The sequence below is a fragment of the Rattus rattus genome, chromosome X (genome assembly GCF_011064425.1).
Source record: "Rattus rattus isolate New Zealand chromosome X, Rrattus_CSIRO_v1, whole genome shotgun sequence".
In the NCBI taxonomy this organism is placed as follows: Eukaryota; Metazoa; Chordata; class Mammalia; order Rodentia; family Muridae; genus Rattus; species Rattus rattus.
The window spans coordinates 42,640,907-42,662,030 of record NC_046172.1 but is presented as its reverse complement, the minus strand read 5'-3'; the positions used below and the strand labels follow the sequence as shown (position 1 = coordinate 42,662,030).

Here is a 21,124-nt window from a genome sequence, read left to right as displayed (position 1 = left end):
ATAAATCAATGAATGCTATCAAGCATTGTTTGACTTTGAGAGAGAAAATGACCACATCACACAATCATGGCACATAATTGTATTTTGTGTGGGGGATATTATTTCATAAACCAAGCAATCTCTAATAAATAAATCTTCCTTTTGTGTTTCTAAAAAATAATGTTCATTAAACAGTTTAATTTAAAGGCTTCCTTGAGAGAGATACTGTGTCCTGCACCCATCTCTGTTTTTTATTAGTTCTTTGTTTGACCTTAGAGAGGAATCCAATCTCATCAAACAGGCTTCTATAATGTGAAATGTAGGCAATCCTTGGTTCTTATGTTGTGTTGTTAAATTAGATGACTTAGTTACATGAATATATATCTTACAAATAATAAATATTTGAGGCATTTTATCTCAGCTATCGCTGTAAATTTTGTAGGTGTGAAGAGCATAAAAAAGAACATTACAAATTGGAGCATAGACTATAGAGCAATAGCCAAGAAGATAGACAAATAACTCATTAATGTCTTTTAATATTTATTCATATTAGTAATTGAAAGAGTTTATCAATTTAAAATTTTAACAATATATAATTTACATGAATGAGAATAAACAAAAATATCATTTTATTATGATCAAATGCAATATTTATATATGGTGGCCTATACAACTTAAGAAAACAACTTAAGGAAGACCATTTTGCCTCACAATTCCCAAGGGCTATCTATAATAATTTGAAGGCATCACTTCAGGAGCAAGAATTTAGAGTTTACATTTTAACTGAATACTGGAAGCAGAGAGAACAAATTATAAGTGGGACAAGACTATAAACTCCTAAAAGCCTTCCTAATTTCCATAACATCCCAAAAACAGCACCAACAATAAAAGGACTGAGTGTTTAAATATGTTTTTAATGTATGGGTATATGGGAGAAATATTCTATTTAATCCTCAATAGTGAATACTGTTTCAGTGTAAATTAAAATGTTGTCTACTTGTAAATCTGTTACCTATCGATAAGCACATAGGGTGACTATATCCAAGCCATCATGAATAATCCTACAGTATGCATGAAGGTAGCAAGATCTCTTCTGCACTTTGATTTCATGTTTTCAGATCATTGCTTAAGTTCATAGTATGAACTATTATGAAATATAGGTTCTCAATATGATTGTTGGCAGCATGCAAGTTTGATTTATTTCAATTCCTGCAATCAATGGGTTTATAAATTGTATTATCTTAAATTACTGAAGGTTAAAATGTGGTTTTTCAATAAAGTAGAAGCACTGTAGGGTAACCCTTTTTTTTATACTCAAAGAACAGTTCTAGCTATCTTATATCAAAGAAGGTAAAAAATGAGTTGCATATTTTCATTTTAAAAATATCAAATATCGGGTTGGGGATTTAGCTCAGTGGTAGAGCGCTTGCCTAGGAAGCGCAAGGCCCTGGGTTCGGTCCCTAGCTCCGAAAAAAAACAACCAAAAAAAAATATCAAATATCCCAAATATGTTCCATTTTGGAAAGTATCTTTGAGTATTTCCTTTTATCTCTAAAATTTCCAGAAGCAGTAAAATTAATCTTGTCTTTCAAGGCAAAGAGTCTCTGTTAATGTTGATCTAGAAGAAATGCACATTTTCTGAACAAGTCATTCCATGGAACCAACATTTTACATTGTTTTCATTAAAAATTATATATCCACAAACATTCTGAAATTTAACAATTTCTTTCAGTTTAAAATACATTCAATGAATGATTTCAATTAGGTTTTAGATTTTGAATATTTTGTCTAAATATGACATAGTAGGTGTAATTTTAGAAGGCATATTTTTTGTCAGTGTCACCATATTATTTCCCTGTTCATGATGTCATGTCCTCATTTTGTACTATATCTGTTTATGTACTTAAACCTTTTAAATACCTTTTATGAATTAGGAGCAATTCTTGCACCTATTATCCTATTTGGCATTTGAGTCATTTATTTGGGAATCTGAAATTAAAAGTTAAAAAGAGATGTAGAAACCTGACCAAAGTGTTCATACCTTTCTTTCATCTATTACAGTAAGATGTTATGCCTTCTTCTAAGATTTTGAGCCTTAAGATCAAAACATTTAATTGACCATGTGACTCTTGACATACAAACCCTAAAGCATGCTTTATATCTTAGGAACAGATAAAAATAAGAAAATAACTTCTTGCTCCTTCAGCTGACTCCATTCATGGGACATCTGGAGTACCTTTGCCAACAGGAAGACAAGTTTTATTACTTTCCTTGAGGCACAGGACAGAATTTTGGTACCGATAATGAAATCTACTAAACTTCACAAAGCTTGATATCATTAGTTTCTTTCTTAAAATGGTACACTCTAATGCTCTGAAATATAAGACCTCTTCTGTTGAAGAAAATAAGGAATGAAAGAGTATACCAATAATTCAACAAGTACAATAAATAAAAACAACATGTTGTTTATCATCTTTGCTCAAATAGAAAAATACTATGACTTAGCCTAATTTTATGAGGCAAAATGTCCTTATACCAACATAAAAATTAAAAATTATGATATATGCTTTCATTTAACAAATATCTATCATTTTATTTTATTTTTAGTTTTATAGTTTTACTCATCATCATATGTGTGTGTGTGTGTGTGTGTGTGAGAGAGAGAGAGAGAAAGGGGCATGGTCTTGAGTGCAGGTTATACAGGCTATACTACAGGAGTGGAGGCCTGAGAATAAATTTTGGTGGTCAGTTCTATCCTACAATATTTTGAGGCCGTCTCTCTTGTTCCTACTATGTTTCATAGTCCAGTATAGTTGTCTCAACTTTTCCAGGACATTTGTTTCTCTGCCTACTATCTCACTTTAGCAGGGCTGATGTTAAACATGGATGATCCTTCATCTGGCTTTTTTATGTGGAGTCTAAGGAATGAATCCAGGTTGTCAGACTTGTCAACTCAATATTTTTAGACATAGAACCATCTTGCCAGCCCAGTGTCTCTGATTTTCTATTATATCTGACACAAGCAAAACAAACAAGTGGTCTAATCTAATGGTATTTATCTTCTCTTTCCTTGTGAGTGATCTTTTCTGAAATGTCATATCACACCATTATTTGGAAGACAAGCAAAGAATATATTGGTACAGAGTAATTTAGTAACAAGACAATGAAAACAACTGATATACCTTATGGCCATGGAAAGAGATAGTGTTTGGTTTTGTCAGAGGTTCTATATTTTTGTAACTGTTTTATAATCTAGGAGAATATCTTCTGAAGCTAAAAATGCAATTAAAAATTTACTTGTTACTTTTTTCATTTCTTTATACTGCCACTGAATTGGATGAGATGATGCAGAATATTATTAAAAACTGGGATCTCCTGAAGAACTCTAAGCTAGTACTAGTTTATCCACTTTCAATGCATACTATAAGTCTGGAATAAAATAACTGCTCCAAATGCACAGTGCTTTTCAATTTCAGAGCTTGCACTCAGGTTTATATGACTTCAAAATAAAACGGATTTGATGTTCCTACTTTATTGTCATTTTTAAGCATTCTGATGAATTTGAAACATTGTGAATGACAGATGTAGATGCAGGATCAAAGGAGGCAATGTGTCTTTAGAGAGAAGTAACATGGCCATGAGTAGAGTGGGAGAGTAACCCATTTGGAGCACTTGGAAAGAACGAAGTTCTAGAGAGAAGAAGAAATCAATACTGGGATGTTTTTTAGCCTCTAGGGAACAGATTAAATATGGGAAGGTTAAATATGGGAAGAAATTAATAAATCACACCGGCTTCAAAGGGATAAATAGGACCTATAAGAAAGGCTGTTGCTACGTGGCAACATGTTTTAAAAAACAAAACAAAATCAAAAAACCCAGACAAACAAAAATAAGAAATTAGACATTATTTTTGGAAAATGTCCAAGTTTATTTACTTATGTTACCATGAATGATGATAGCATTGAATGGATAATGCTGGCAATGTAGTGCATTGTAAAAAATGAAGATATCTATTATCTGACCCCTTACAAAAAGAATAATAACACCTAGATTAGGTAACAAAATAATAAGATTTTCTTTCAAGTGAGAAGTGAGAATACTAGAATTGATAATCATAAATATGTCTGTATATTGTGGGAGATTCTCCTTTATCCTAACTTAATTAAAGAGAGTTTTAGAATAAATTTAAAAACACAATACTGTGAAAGTTGAATAATGAAATAAAATATGATTTAAAAAATAGTCACATGGAAATACATGCTGATTAGTTTCCTTCACATTTCTAAATGTGACAGCAAGTATTATGTGCAATAATCATTTTAGAGATACTGAGTTTTTAATAATTAGGTTGTATAAGACATGTATATTCCATATTAAAAATGCTTAAAATTTATCTTCTAACTCCATTTCATGGCCAAATTGAATAACCTTTCCCATGAGTCACCTAAGACCATTAAAAAACAAAGAATTCATAGTGGTAGCAAAATTATACTTAGGAAAGAACAATAAAAGTAATTTTATGGTTGGGGGTCATTACAATATGAGAAACTGTACCAAGGACCAACCTTGGCATGGAGAGAGGTTCTGAGAAATGGGGTGTCTGGGCACAGTGAAAACCAACAACTCAAAGTCAAATCATTGGTCCAAGCTGGTGGCCTATATTCTGTTTGAAAGTTTTCCAGCCTTTCTCTCTGTTCTGCTTGCTTCCTTTGTCTCTGACCTGCATTCTCTGGAGATCTCCAGAAGGCTCTCTCTACAGTTCTCCAAGTAATTCTCTCTTATAAAAAGTTGGGGAGAGGGCAGCAATGGGGGGAGGGTTGGGAGGGGAGCACCCATAGGGAAGGGGAGGGGGGATGTTTGCCCGGAAACCAGGAAAGGGAATAACACTCGAAATGTATATAAGAAATACTCAAGTTAATAATAATAAAAAATTAAAAAAAAAGAAAAAAAAAGTTTGTAGATAGTTCATCTTCTGTAGATCAAAAGCTTAGTATTTTATTTTAGATATCAATCCAGTCATTTATTTCAAGTTTCCTTTTGATTATTCTATGAATAAGCATCCCATGACCCCAGTTCCTTAATTCTCAGGAGAAGGCAAGCACACATTTTCTTTTAACATTGCAAAAGAATTCAGAGACCTGTCTGCCTCTGTTAAGAACCTAAACTAGATAGGTGGGACCCAATCTTGAAATACCATTTCTAGCACACTTGGCCCTAACCTTGTTCTGTTCCAGTCTGACCTTGAACCCAGGAATCTGCCTTTGTAAGCATGAATGAAAGCATGAACAAAAGAAATTTAGCTGGGTATGATCTCCTATGATCACCACTCCCTAAATATTTTATCTTCTGCTGTAATATCATTCTGACAAATTGGCTCCTAGTGTATCTGCCTTTGTTCCTTTAGATCTGTGAAGCCACTTCTACATTTTATATTGCATTCTTATATTTTTGCAAAGTAGAGTAGATATTTATTTTTGAGCTCATGTTTTTAGAGGTTTATTTGCATGACCTTAAGGGCTGTCCTGAAGGTTCCAACATACACCATTTTGGTAAAACATTAGTCACACCTTTGCCTCCAGGACACATGCTTTCTGTAATTATCAAAGAGTCATTAACATTCATAGTGACAACATTCCTTAAGGAGGAACTTAAATACATTATTATAAAACAAGCTTTAGCCTACAGCAACCCATGCAGGCCCAAACCTGCTGGCCCTGTTCTAGGAGCAGGAACCATGTGATTATGTTCCTACCCAGGCTATGCTTCTTCTCAAGTAAAGAGTATATAATTTTACATCTTCACCAGAAAAATGTGTACAGGATGATACTTAGAGCATATAAATAACAATTTAAAAGCACATTGTCGTATGTGTTCTATTTTGTTATTACTAATCTTTATTTTACTCTTTCTATTAATTATTTACAAATTAATACTCTAAGTTATGTATATATGTACACACACATGCACATGTACACATACACAGACATACACATAAGGAAAAGAGGAGTTCTGAAATAAAGGCTTAAAAATAATGAAGTATGTTCACCTGAAAGTCAATATGTAGAGGAGGAGGTCCCCAATGGAGGAGTTAGAGAAAGTATTGAAAGAGATGAAGGGGCTTGCGACTCCATAAGATCAACAATATCAACCAACCAAAAGCTCCCAGGGACTAAACCACTACCCAAAGAATATACATGGACAGTCCCATGGCTCCAGCTGCATATGTAGCAGAGGATGGCCTTGTTGGACATCAATGGGAGAAGCCTTTGGTCCTGCCAAGGCTCCATGCCCCAGTGTAGGAGAATGTCAGGGTGGGGAGAAGGGAAGGGGTGGAGGATGGTTACGTGAGAGAACACCCTCATAGAAGAAGGGGTTAGGGGAAAGGGGTTTGGGATAGGAGGTTTATGGACAGAAGACCGGGAAAGCGGATAACATTTGAAATGTAAATAACAACAATCCAATTAAAAAAGAAAAAATAATAAAATAAATTGACTTACCTCCTTAAGAGTATGAAAATGAGACAATGGTAACAGAAATATTTAATTTTATGATTAGAATTTCATTCTTAAATATTATGTTAGATTTTTCAATTACATTCTTTATTGAAATTGCAGCTCCTTCAAATTAGATTATTGTTAATATTTTTGATGGAACATACATTTTCTTCCATTAATGAAACATAGTGATGAGTTAGGTCAGAACCAACCAAGTTTCTTTCTATTTCAAAAATATTTTTCTTAAATGCTGTGTATTTAAATATGCTTAAATCCTTGCTCATCCATGAACCCAAACTGTACTTTGCCTTCTGTTCTGTAATGTACAAAGATATTCCCTTTACATCTCTGATCAATGGTCAAGGATCACCATGTTTGATTTGGGCATTTGAAATGATTTGATGATAAGACAAAGAGGAGACCATATCCATTTCTTTCATGTCTCACTTATTCTCACACCTTCTATCCCATTATTCAGTAATGATCACATGTCACAGTTAGCTGCAAGCAAGGGGTGAAAAAGAGATTTATATCCCAGAATGTCAAAAAGTCTCCTAAACTTTTTATTAATATCTGAGATACAGAGTAGGACAGATATGAGAAGAATTTGCATTGTACAGGTTTTCTACATATTTTGACTAATATTTTTGACTGTAGAACATTCTGTTTAATAAGATTTGAATACAATTTAAAAATGAAATAGACTCATTTATATTCAAACATATACATAAAAACCTAGTATTTTTCTTATTGAACAGAGGATACTAATTATACAATGTTTTATTGAGAAAGTTTGCAGTGTGCTGACAATAAACACCAAAAACAATTATTGCTTTAATAGAACATGTAGAATTTTAGTTGTTGACATGTCACATAACTTTGAAGCTTTAATTTTTGTTCAACTCCCCTGTCTCTACATTGGAAGATATGTAGCATTGCCTAGGCTATATATTGTACCTCTCCTTGTCTTTCCCAATGTGATATCAGTGTCTGTGACTGTCAAACATAATTTTGACTATATTCTTGATTTATGATTCCTTCAAATTTTAGAATGCATTTATTTTCTTAGTGGCTTGAAAGCCATTAACTCTGAACTTATATGAAAGCTACATGTATGCAAATATAACTATTCAGAACTTTTATTAGAATAATTTATAAAGGTTTTCATTCACATATTTCAAATTTATTTTCTTCATTCATATATATATTTTAGGATATGGGAATATATGTTTTCTTGCAAACAATAAATACTGATTTTAGATTAAAGAACAACCAGTCACCTTTTAGACCATAAGCCAGTTAGGTAATTCTGCTAATGCCTTTTCCTCATCTTACTTTTTCTCATCCTAATATATGGCTATGAAAAAAATATGCACATTAAATGCTTGGCAAATTAATTGACAGTGAGCGATCAAGAAATAACAGATGTTGCTATTGTTAGTGTATATGTAGTAGCTATTATTTTATTGTGGTTTAATATTGTCTTTACACCAGGCTATGTTTTATTCCTAAATCCTCATTAAGAAATAGCATTGAACTATATGTAACCACAAGTATTTTTTTAAAGATTTATTTATTATAGGTAAGTACACTGTAGCATGTCTTCAGACACACCAGAAGAAGGCATCAGATCCCATTACAGATGGTTGTGAGCCACCATGTGGTTGCTAGGAATTGAACTCAGGACCTCTGGAAGAGCAGTCAGTGCTCTTAACCGCTGAGCCATCTCTAAAGCCCCCACGAATGGTTTTTAAACTAGCTATTTATTGATAGCATTAGAGTAAATGCTATGTACATTGTTTTATGATGGATTAATTTCTCATAATTCATTTCTTTCTTTTTCTTCCATCTTTATTAAATTGGGTATTTCTTATTTACATTTCAAATGTTATTCCCTTTCCTGATTTCCAAGCCAACATTCCCCCTAGCCCCTCCACCCCTTCTATATGGGTGTTCCCCTACCCATTCTCCCCCCATTACAGCCCTCCCCCCAACAATCCCGTTCAATGGGGGTTCAGTCTTGGCAGGACCAAGGGCTTCCCCTTCCACTGGTGCTCTTACTAGGCTATTCATTGCTACCTATGAGGTTGGAGCCCAGGGTCAGTCCATGTATAGTCTTTGGGTAGTGGCTTAGTCCCTGGAAGCTCTGATTGGTTGGCATTGTTGTTCATATGGGATCTCAAGCTCCTTGAGCTCTTTCATTTCTTTCTCTGATTCCTTCAACGGGGGTCCCGTTGTCAGTTCAGTAGTTTGCTACTGGCATTGCCCTATATATATGCCATATTCTGACTGTGTCTCTCAGGAGAGGTCTACATCCAGTTCCTGTCAGCCTGCACTTCTTTGCTTCACCCATCTTATCTAGTGTGGTGGCTGTATATGTATGGGCCACATGTGAGGCAGGCTCTGAATGGGCACTCCTTCAGTCTCTGTTCTGAAATTTGCCTCCCTATCCCCTCCAAAGGGTATTCTTGTTCTTCTATTAAATAAGGAGTGACACATCTGCATTTTGATTATCCTTCTTGAGTTTCATGTGTTCTGTGCATCTAGGGCAATTTGAGATTTGAGCTAATATCCACTTATCAATGAGTGTATACCATGTATGTTTTTCTGTGACTGGGTTTCCTCACTCAGAATGGTATTTTCCAATTCCATCCATTTGCCTATGAATTTCATAAAGTCAGTTTTTGATAGCTGAGTAATATTCCATTATGTAGATGTACCACTTTTTCTGTATCCATTCCTCTGTTGAAGGGCATCAGGGTTATTTCCAGCTTCTGGCTATTATAAATAAGGATGCTATGAACATAGTAGAGCATGTGTCCTTGTTTTGTGTTGGAGCATCTTTTGGGTAAATGACACTTGTTTGTCCATTCATAACTCTCTTTTTTCTGCATCATTATTAAATTGGGTATTTCTTATTTACATTTCAATATTTATTACCTATACCAGTTCCAAGCCAACATGCCCCTATCCCCTAACCCTCCCCTTCCATATGGGGGTTCCCTTCCAAATCCTCCCCCATTACTGCCCTTCCCTGAACAATCACATTCACTGGGTGTTCAGTCTTTGCAGGACCAAGGGCTTCCCCATCCACTGGTGCCCTTACTAGGCTTTTCATTGCTACCTATACAGTTGGAGCCCAGGGTCAGTCCATGTATAGTCTTTGGTTAGTGACTTAGTCCCTGGAAGCTCTGGTTAGGTGGCATTCTTGTTCATATGGGGTCTCAAGCCCCTTCAAGCTCTTCAGTCCTTTCTCTGATTCCTTCAACGGGGGTCCCATTCTCAGATCAGTAGTTTGCTACTGGCATTCACCTATTTATTTGCCGAATTCTGGTTGTGTCTCTTAGCAGAGATCTACATCTGGTTCCTGTCAGCCTGCAATACTTTGATTCATCCATCTTATCTAGTTTGGTGGCTAGTTGTTTAGCATTGTTGTTCATATGGGGTCTCAAGCCCCTTCAAGCTCTTTCAGTTCGAAAGAGCTTGAAATCTGATTCCTTCAATGGGGGTTGTGTTCTCAGTTCCATGGTTTGCTGCTGGCATTTGCCTATGTATTTACAATATTCTGGCTGTGTCTCTAAGTAGAGATCTACATCCGGTTCCTGTCAGCATGCATTTCTTTGATTCATCCATCTTATCTAGTTTGGTGGCTGTATATGTATGGGCCACATGTGGGGCAGACTCTAAATGGATGTTCCTTCAGTCTCTCTTCTAAACTTTGCCTCCCTATTCCCTCCTAAGGGTATTCTTGTTCCCCCTTTAAAGAAGGAGTGAAGCATCTCCACTTTGTTCATTGTTCTTGAGTTTCGTTTGTTCTGTGCATTTAGGGTAACTCGAGCATCTGGGTTAATATCCACTTATCAATGAGTGCATACCATGTGTGTTTTTCTGTGATTGGGTTACCTCACTCAGGATGATATTTTCCAGTTCCATCCAACATGGAGGAGCATGTGCCTTTGTTATATGTTGGGGGCATATTTTAGGTATGTGCCCAAGAGAGGTATAGCTGAATCCTCAAGAAGTTCAATGTCCAATTTTCTGAGGAAGCTCCAGACTGATTTCCAGAATAGTTGTCCCAGTCTGCAATCCCACCAACAATGGAGGAGTGTTCCTCTTTCTCCACATCCTCGCCAGCATCTGCTGTTGCTGGAGTTTTTGATCTTAGTCATTCTGACTGGTGTGAGGTGGAATCACAGGGTCGTTTTGATTTGCATTTCCCTTATGACTAAAGATGTTGAGCATTTCTTTAGGTGCTTTTCAGCCATTCCACATTCCACAGCTGTGAATTCTTTGTTTAGCTCTGAACCCCATATTAAATAGGGTTATTTGTCTCCCTGCAGTCTAACTTCATGAGTTCTTTGTATATTTTGGATATAAGCCCTCTATCAGTTGTAGGATTGGTAAAGATATTTCTCTAATCTAGTGGTTGCTGTTTTGTCCTAACAACAGTGCCCTTTCCCTTACAGAAGCTTTGCAGTTTTATGAGATCCCATTTGTGGATTCTTGATCTTAGAGCATAAGCCACTGGTGTTTTGTTCAGGAAGTTTTTTCCAGTGCTAATGTGTTCGAGATGCTTCCCCACTTTTTCTTCTATTAGTTTGAGTATATCTGGTTTGATGTGGAGGTCCTTGATACCCTTGGACTTAAGCTTTGTACAGGGTGATAAGAATGGATCGATCTGCAATCTTCTACATGCTGAACTCCAGTTGAACCAGCTGAAAATGCTATCTTTTTCCATTGGATGGTTTTGGCTCCTTTGTCAAAAATCAAGTGACCATAGGTGTGTGGGTTCATTTCTGGGTCTTCAATTCTATTCCACTTGTTAATCTGCCTGTCTCTGTACCAATACCATACAGTTTTTATCACTATTGCTCTGTAATACTGCTTGAGTTCATGGATAGTGATTCCTCTGGAAGTCCTTTTGTTGTTGAGTATAGTTTTAGCTATCCTGGGTTTTTTGTTATTCCAGGTGAATTTGCAAATTGTTCTGTCTAACTCTATGAAGATTTGAATTGGAATTTTGATGGGGATTCCACTGAATCTGTAGATTGGTTTAGGTAAAATTTACATATTTACTATATTATTCTTGCCAATTCATGAGCATGGGAGATCTTTCCATCTTCTGAGATCCTCTTCTACTTCTTTCTTCAGATGCTTGAAGATCTTATCATACAGATATTTTACTTGTTTGGTTAAGGTCACACCGAGGTATTTTATATTATTTGGGATTATTATGAAGGGTGTCATTTCCCTAATTTCTTTCTCGGCTTCTTTCTCTTTTGTGTAGAGGAAGGCTACTGGTTGATTTGAATTAATTTTATACCCAGCCATTTTGCTGAATGTGTTTATCAGTTTTAGTACTTCTCTGGTGGAACTTTGGGATCACTCAAATAGTGATATTTTGACTTCTTCCTTTCCAATCTGTATCACACTGATCTCCTTTCGCTGTCTAATTGCTCTGGCTAGGACTTTGAGAACTATATTGAATAAGTAGGGAGAGAGTGGGCAGCCTTGTCTAGTCCCTGATTTTAGTGGGATTGTTTCAAGTTTTTCTCCATTTAGTTTAATATTAGCTAGTTGTTTGCTGTATATGGCTTTTTACTATGTTTAGGTATGGGCCTTGAATTCCTATTCTTTCCAGGATTTTTATCATGAAGGGGTGTTGAATTTTGTCAAATGCTTTCTCAGCATCTAATGTAATGATCATATGGTTTTTATCTTTCAGTTTATTCATATAGTGGATTGCATTGATGGTTTTCTGTATATTAAACCATCCCTGCATGCCTGGGATGAAGCCTACTTGATCATGGTGGATGATTGTGTTGATGTGCTCTTGGATTCGGTTTGCCAGAAGTTTATTGAGTATTTTTGCATTGATATTCATAAGGAAGTTGGTCTGAAGTTCTCTTTCTTTGTTGGGTCTTTGTGTGGTTTAGGTATAAGAGTAAGTGTGGCTTCATAGAAGGAATTCAGTAGCACTCCATATGTTTCAATTTTGTGGAAGTGTTTGGACAATATTGGTATGAGGTCTTCTATGAATTTCTGATAGAACTCTACACTGAACCCATCTGGACCTGGTCTCTTTTTGGATGGGAGACCTTTAATGACTTCTTCTATTTCTTTAGGCGTTATGGGGTTGTTTAAATGGTTTAACTGTTCCTGATTTAACTTTGGTAACTGGTATCTGTCTAGGAAATTGTCCATTTCCTGCAGATTTTCAAGTTTTCTTGAATATAGGCTTTTGTAGTAGGATCTGATGGTTTTTTGAATTTCCTTTGATTCTGCAGTTATGTCTCCGTTTTCATTTCTGATTTTCTTAATTTGGACACACTCTCCATGTCTGCTGGTTAGTCTGGCTAAGGGTTTATCTATCTTGTTGAGTTTCTCAAAGAACCAGCTTTCGGTTCTGTTGATTCTTTGTATAGTTCTTTTTGTTTCTACTTGATTGATTTCAGCTCTGAGTCTGATTATTTCCTGCCTTCTACTCCTCCTGGGTGTATTTGCTTCTTTTTGTTCTAGAGCTTTTAGGTATGCTGTCAAACTGTTGGTATATGTTGTCTCCTATTTCTTTCTGCAGGCACTCAGAGCTATGGGTTTTCCTCTTAGCACAGCTTTCACTGTGTCCCATAAGTTTGGGTATGTTGTACCTTCATTTTCATTAAATTCTAAGAAGTCCTTAATTTCTTTCTTTATTTCTTCCTTGACCAGATTATCATTGAGTAGAGCATTGTTCAACTTCCATGTATATGTGGGCATTCTTTCCTTATTGTTATTGAAGACCAGCTTTAGGCTGTGGTGGTCTGATAGGATGCATGGGATTATTTCTATCTTTCTGTACCTGTTGATGCCTGTTATTTGACAATTATATGGTCAATTTTTGAGAAAGTACCATGAGGTGGTGAGAAGAAGGTATATCCTTTTGTTTTAGGATACAATGTTCTATAAATATCTGTTAAGTCCATTTGGTTCATGGTTTTTCTTAGTCTATCTATGTCCCTTTTTAATTTCTGTTTCCATGATCTGTCCATTGATGAGAGTGGGGTGTTGACATCTCCTACTATTATTGTGTGAGGTGCAATGTATGCTTTGAGCTTTAGTAAGGTTACTTTTATGTATGTAGGTGCCCTTGTATTTGTAGCATAGATATTTAGGATTGAGTTCATCTTGGTGAATTTTCCTTTGATGAATAAAGTGTCCTTCCTTATCTTTTTTATGACTTTTGGTTGAAAATGGAGTTTTATTCGATATTAGAATGGCTTCTCAACTTCCTTTTCAGACCATTAAACACTTGGAGAAGTTGTTTTCAGGCTTTTACTCTGAGTATTGTCTGTCTTTGTTGCTGAGGTGTGTTTCCTGTAGGCAACAAAATGTTGGGTCCTCATTACGTATCCAGTTTGTTAATCTGTGTCTTTTTATTGTGGAATTGATTCCTTTGATGTTGAGAGGTATTAAGAAATCGTGACTGTTGCTTCCTGTTATATTCGTGTTTGTATATGAGACTAGGTTTGTGTGCTTTTCTTCTCTTTGTTTTGTTGCAAATCAATTAGTTTCTTGCTTTTCCTAGGGTGTAGCTTGCCTCCTTGTGTTGGGCTTTCCATTTATTATCCTTGGTAGGGCTGGATTTGTAGAAAGATATTTTGTAAATTTGGTTTTGTCATGGAATATTTTGGTTTCTCCATCTATGTTAATTGATATTTTTGCTGGATAAAGTAACCCGGGCTGGCATTTGTGTTCTCTTAGGGTCTGTATGACATCTGTCCAGGATCTTCTGGCTTTCATAGTCTCTGGTGATAAGTCTGCTGTAATTCTGATAGGTCTGCCTTTATATGATACTTGACCCCTTTCCTTTACTGCTTTTAATATTTTTTCTTGTTTTTTTCATTTGGTGTTTTGACTATTATGTGACCAGAGGAGTTTCTTTTCTGGTGCAATCTATTTGGAGTTATGTACGCTTCTTGTATGTTTATGGGCATCTCTTTCTTTAGGTTAGGGAAGTTTTCTTCTATGATTTTTTTTTGAAGATATTTACTGGTCCGTTGAGTTGGGAGTCTTCACTCTCTTCTATACCTATTACCTTTAGTTTCCATCTTCTCATTGTGTCTTGGATTTCTTGTATGTTTTGGGCCATTGTCTTTTTCCGTTTTATATTATCTTTGACAGTTGTGTCGATGATTTCTATGGAATCTTCTACTCCTGAGGTTCTCTCTTCTATCTCTTGTATTTTGTGGTGATTCTTGTATCTACGGCTCCTTGTCTCTTCCTTTGGTTTTCTATATCCAGGCTTGTCTCCCTTTGTGCTTTCTTTATTGCTTCTATTTACATTTTTAATTCCTTCTCCTGTTTGTGTTTTCCTGTAATTCTTTCAGGGATTTTGTGTTTCCTCTCTATAGGCTTCTTCTTGTTTATTTGTGTTTTCCTGTATTTCTCTAAGGGAGTTCTTCATGTCTTTCTTGAAGTCGTCCTTCATCATGATCAAATGTGATTTTAAATCTAGATCTTGCTTTTCTGGTGTGTTTGGAGATTCAGTGTTTGCTTTGGTGGGAGAATTGGGCTCCGATGATGTCATGTAGTCTTTGTTTCTGTTGCTTGGGTTCCTGCACTTGCCTCTTGCCATCATGTTGTCTCTGGTGTTACCTTGTTCTGCTATTTCTGATAGTGGTTAGACTGTCCTATAGGCCTTTGTATCAGGGATGCTGTAGACCTATTTTTCTGTTTTCTTTCAGCCAGTTATGGGAACAGGGTGTTCTGCTTTGAGGTGTGTAGTCGTTCCTGTCTACTGGTCTTCAGCTGTTCCTGTGGCAGTTTGTCCTGAGTCCACCAGGCAGGTCACTCGGAGCAGAAAAGTTGGTCTTAACCTCTGGTCTCAGGCCTGAAGTTGCTCCTCCGAGCTAGGTTTCAGCTCTCTGTGTGGGCAGCAACCAAAAGGCCCTGCCCCTCCTTCTCTAGTGTCCCTGTGCACAGGGAGCCCAGATGGTGCTAGGCGCTTTCTTCTAGAGTCAGAAATGTGGGCAGAGAGTAGTCTCCTCTGGCTTCCCAGGCATGTCTGCCCATTTGAAGGTCTAGCTCTCCCTCCCACAGGATTTGGGTGCAGAGAGCTGTTTGACCGGGTCCCTTCAGATTCGGGTGCAATCTGGAGCAGCACTCCTGCAGCTTGAGTGCCCCTATCTTCCTGTTCCCAGAGGCCCTACACAGTTTCATCTTGGTCCAGGGATGTGGGCAAGGTTGGGCAGTACTGGAATTCTGTCCTGCCCTGCAGTGTCTGGAGTGTCCAACTGTCTGGGCGATGAGCTCTCTTTCCCACGGTGTTTGGGAGCAGGGCTCCATAATTCTTTAGGTCTAAAATAATCTTCCACAGAGGGATAAAATATTATGCAATCTACAAAAATTTCATAATGTATGCATTGACTTATATCAGATCATACAAAATAATTATGACACATTTAAACCAACTAATACTAAACAATTTCAAAATATAATAAAAGAAGAAGAAAAGTATTTTTATCCATGTTAAATATAGTGTAGTATTTCATTTTTAGTTTTGAATTTGGGAATATTGCCAAAACTGACCAATTTTCCCAATGCTTCCTGGCTTGATTTCTGTTCTCTCTGTGTCTATGTAGGCACATGAAGATTTGTATCAGTTTGAATAACTGAAAGACAACTCTCTAAAGTATACTTAGTTTTAGGCACATCTTCTAAAGGCAACTCAAAAGTATGTACCTTTTAAATTTTGTCCCTAAATGCCACCCTGCAAGCATCAGTAAAGCATAAATACTTTTAAGTATTTAAACAATTTGCACAAATGTAAAATGTAGTTTTTGTTGTAATGATAATTCTTTTATAACTTCATCATTTGCAGATAATTATTAGAATGTAAGATGTCTAGTTCCTTAAATTTTGAAATTTTCAGTCAGTTCTTGGTTGAGTTGCAAACTATATCCACAAAAAAGGAACTGACTTAAATTAATAGTTATTCTTTTCAGGCTTCTGGGATCATATTTTTTCTACATTAGTACTCTGACCACTGAAATTTGGGCGTTTGGATAATACAGTATCTTTAGGCCTAGGTAAAATTTTCTGAAACTGTTATATTTGTATCTACACAATTTTGCTAATTTTTATAACAGTTTTACGTGTTCCTTATACCATGTTAAACATCATATCAGTGCTTAATAAACTCAACATATTGTTCATTTACTGCTCAATATTACACTCAATCAAAGGTTTCTATTATGTCCTGCAATTTTAGTTAGGAAAATAAATGTGACTTCAATCTTACCAGACTATTCATTTTGTAGCTACCAAGTTCCTATGGATTGTATTTCTATTAGAATGTGGAACACATAAATGAACCCAGTTATTATTTCACCTTATGCTAAATGCATATTTGAACTCTCTTCATCTTCATTTAACTGATGAAGTTTCATAAAATGACTCTGTATTGTTTTGTACTTCCTTTGTGTGTCATCATTCCTAAGTGGTTGACTTACTTAGGAATGTTATCTCATCAATGAAGAACATGATCAGTACCCTGGATCATTCATGATGAACTGCAAATGACAGTAGTTGTTGATGTGATAGCTTCATAGATGTTGTAGTTGTTTCCTCTGTATAAGGGACTGAAAAAGTAGGCCATTTTTTTTTATTTGATCTGCTTTGTACACTCCTGATATTTATTCCCCTCCTGGTCCATCCTCTGACTGTTCCACGTCCCATATTTCCTCCCTACTCTATCTCCATGAGGATGTTCCCAACCCACCCACCCTACCAGACCTCTAAACTCCCTGGGGCCTCCAGTCTCTTGAGGGTTAGGTGCATCTTCTCTGACTGAGCCCAGACCCTGGAGTCATCTACTATATATGTGTTGGGGGCCTCATCTCAGTTGGTGTATGCTGCCTGGTTGGTGATCTAGTGTCTGAGAGATCTCGGGGATCCAGGTTAATTGAGACTGCTGGTAGGCCATTTTTATGAGTGAAAATTCCCTAGTTTCACTCCCATAAACAGAGACTAAATATAAGAATTACTATTTGTATGTGATGCCTCAAAGGCAGGACAATTTCTGTAAGGTTTGGAGCTAAAACACAGCCCCTTGGTGTGTTGTCCCCTTTCCTCTCAAAATAATCTCCACAGTCAAAATTAAAGGAGGCAGATACAAAAAAGGTACCCAAAAGATAATGCTTATTTCCATGTTTCACTCTATCAAATATTTATTTTTCTGTAACTCATAGTTCTAGGTGAAAACCATTTGAGGATTTATTTTTCATGTTTTTGAAGTACAGGAACCTACTTCTCATGCACTTGATTTAAAAAAAAATATGCAGATGTCCTGTTCTGTGTATTTGGGTATTTGTTGTTGTTATTGTATCACTTGTCAATGGCACACAGATTATCCCAGGAGAGCATCCTTGTCGATGTATATCAATTGTATAACAGTAAAATCTGAAATTACTTTGTCTGTATTTAGGTGGAGGCAAGTCACTTCCAGGCAACATACTACAGCCTCTGTAACAGAATCCCTTCTCATCTCTTTGCTTTTTCTTATGTGCCATTACACAAAATTGTGATTAAGGTTTATGAGGTCCTTTTTTCAATTTTATTGGTTATCTTATTTATTTACATTTGAAATGTTGTCCTTTTTCTGAGATAAGCCCCCTATCCTCTCCCCGTCTCTCTTGCTTCTATCAGGGTGCTCCCCTACCCACCCACTCACTACCATCTCACCTCCCTAGCATTCCACCACACTGTAGCATCATACCTTCACAGGACCAAGGGCCTTCCCTTCCACTGATGTCCAACAAGGCCATTCTATGCTAAATATGCACCTGGAGCCATGGGTCCTTCCGTGTGTACTCACTGGTTGGTGGTTTAGTCCTTGGGAGCTCTGGAGAGTCTGATTGGTTGATATTGTTGCTCTTCCTATGTGGCTGCAAAACCCTTCAGCTCCTTCAGTCCTTCTCCTAACTTCTCGATTGGTGTCCCTGCACTCAGTCCAATGGTTGGCTGTGAGCATTGTCTCTGTATTGGTCAGGCTCTGGCAGAGCCTCTCAGGAGACAGCTATATCAGCCTCCTGTCAGCAAATACTTCTTAACATAAATAATGGTGTCTTGATTTGTTGTCTGCATATGGGATAATTCCACAGGTAGGACAGTCCCTGGCCTTCCATTCAGTTTTGCTCCACATTTTGTCCCTGTATTTCCTTTAGAAAGGAAAAATTCTGGGTTAAAATTTTGGAGATGAGTGGGTGTCACCATCCCTCAATCAGTGGCTGTGCCTAAACTCTTGATAATGGCCTCTGTATAGGTTCTTTCTCACCTTCTTTGGGTATTTTAGCTAATGCCATCCCTGCTGCATTGTGCAAGTCTTTTGCTTCCCTGGTGCCTAGGACTTTCTGGTGCTTACCCCCGGTTCCCCATACCCCCTCTGCTACCTAACTCTGTTCAAATCCTTTACCCTCTGTATATCTTTCCTGTCCTCGCATCTCCCATACCTGATCCTGTCCCTTCTTTTTTCCTTCACACCCCCATCCTCCCATGTCACTCCCACCTCTACCTTCTGTGATTATTTTATTTTCTTGTCTAAGAAGGACTGAGTCATTTGCACTTTGGCCATCCTTCTCCTTGAGCTTCACGTGGTCTATGGATTGTATCTTTTGTAATCAGAGCTCTTTTCCTAATATCCACTTGTCAGTGAGTACATACCATGTGTGTTCTTTGTGACTGGGTTATCTCACTCAGGATGATATTTTCTATTCCCATCCACTTGCCTAATAATTTCATGTAGTCATTGTTTTTAATGAATGAGTAGTACTCCATTGTGTAAATGTACCATATTTTCTGGATCCATCTGGATTCTTTCCAGTTTCTGGCTACTATAAATAAGGCTGCTATGAACATAATGGAGCATGTGTCCTTTTTATATGTTGGAGCATCTTTTAGTCATTTCATACATGACTAGAATCTTTCTTTAGAGTTATGACTACTTTAAACCACCTTTTTCTTAGCTTTTGTGTTTTAGCAGATAATCTAAAACTATTTGGCATCTTGCTTAACATAAATCTAATTAAATTTGATAGAGAATATTTTTCATATAATTATTTCATATTTAAATTGTCTTCTGGTATTAAACACTTGGTATGTTATCTACCATTGGGATCTTCAGATATGTCTTCAAGGAATTTTTAAATTACTTTCATACATCCTTATACATACCTGATAATTATTTTAAACATTTTGGAAATAGCACATCTGGAGATGTTTCTTCAAAGACATTGCAAAAGTGTTCACATATGTTAACGGTAATTTAAAAGTAAATACACACACATATATGTATACACACACACACACACATATATATATATATATTGCAGCATTTAATATCCAACAAAAAGATGATGCACTGTCTCATTCTTTCATGTGATAGTGACAACCATTAACAAAATGTTAATTTGGTGAAATTTCAGCAGTCATTTGGGAATTTGTGTGTGTAATCATGAGGAGGTTAAGATACATGCTCACTATTTTATGTATGTTCTTTATGATAATATAAGCAGATATTTCTAGCATTTTAAATACTTGATTTCATTTCTTAGTAATGTACTGAAATAGTTGCAAAACCACTAATTTTATAACACCAACTTTATTTTATTTTTCAGCATTTGGAAGCTCCCGGAGGCAAGTCATTTGGCAGTTCACTGATGGAGACTGAAGTAAACCTGGATAGTTACCAAACTGCTTTAGAAGAAGTACTCTCATGGCTTCTTTCTGCAGAGGACACATTGCGAGCACAAGGAGAGATTTCAAAGGATGTTGAGGAAGTAAAAGAACAGTTTCATGCTCATGAGGTAAAAGAAATCACTGACTTATGAAGCTAGAGCATAAAGTTTACAAGGATAAGTCTTCTTTTTGTCAGTTATTCTGAAAAAATGTAAGACACATGCAAATATGTTTGCTTATGAATTTTGAGATGTTAACAAATAACATTTTTACAAATAGTATTTGTAGTTCTGTTTTGAAGAACAAGTCTCTGAAGTATTGATAGTGTCTTTGCAATTATTCCTAGAAGAATAAGTGTAAAACATTTTTCTTTGTGTCAGAGAAAAACTTGATCCCTCATTCTGAAGTACATTCCAGAGCACCTACATGTCGTCATGCATAACAGCTCTAAGGCACACCATGAGTAAATGGGTCATAACATGTTGAAGGGTCCTTAATGGCAGAGATTTTTGAGATTATACAGTTGCTCAGATTATTTTCCTTTCCTTCCCCCACTTGAGACATATCTTTCATGTATCTCTGGAAGGCCTGATACAAACCCTATAATCCAGAGTGATCCTGACTTAATTGGTGTCTTCCTTCATTTACTTTTGTGCTGGGATAAGCATGCTTATATTACCTTTCTGCAGGTCTTCCTGTGAGCTGTTTATTAAACATTCTAGACTAAAGTGCTCCATGTAGTGTATTCTCCCTTACAAATTGTTCTAAGACAAAATTTCTCTCTAATTCATGTTTAAAATGCTGCATAATACCATAATACCATGATGTAAAAACTAAGACTGCTTGAAAAGAATATACATTTAAATGGGGCAAAGGTTTAGAATTGCAACTAATCAAATTCAAATTCCCAATGATTCCCTCAATTGTTGACTACAGTC

General features: G+C 36.4%; 1 protein-coding gene across 1 annotated transcript in view; it reads left to right on the top strand.

Moving 5' to 3' along the window:
• LOC116887853 (dystrophin-like) overlaps positions 1-21,124 on the top strand; it is a 569,231-nt gene that overhangs the window by 450,881 nt on the left and 97,226 nt on the right. Inside the window, 1 exon segment of the mRNA XM_032889357.1 lies at positions 20,126-20,314. Within this exon segment, the coding sequence (XP_032745248.1) occupies positions 20,126-20,314 (189 nt within the window).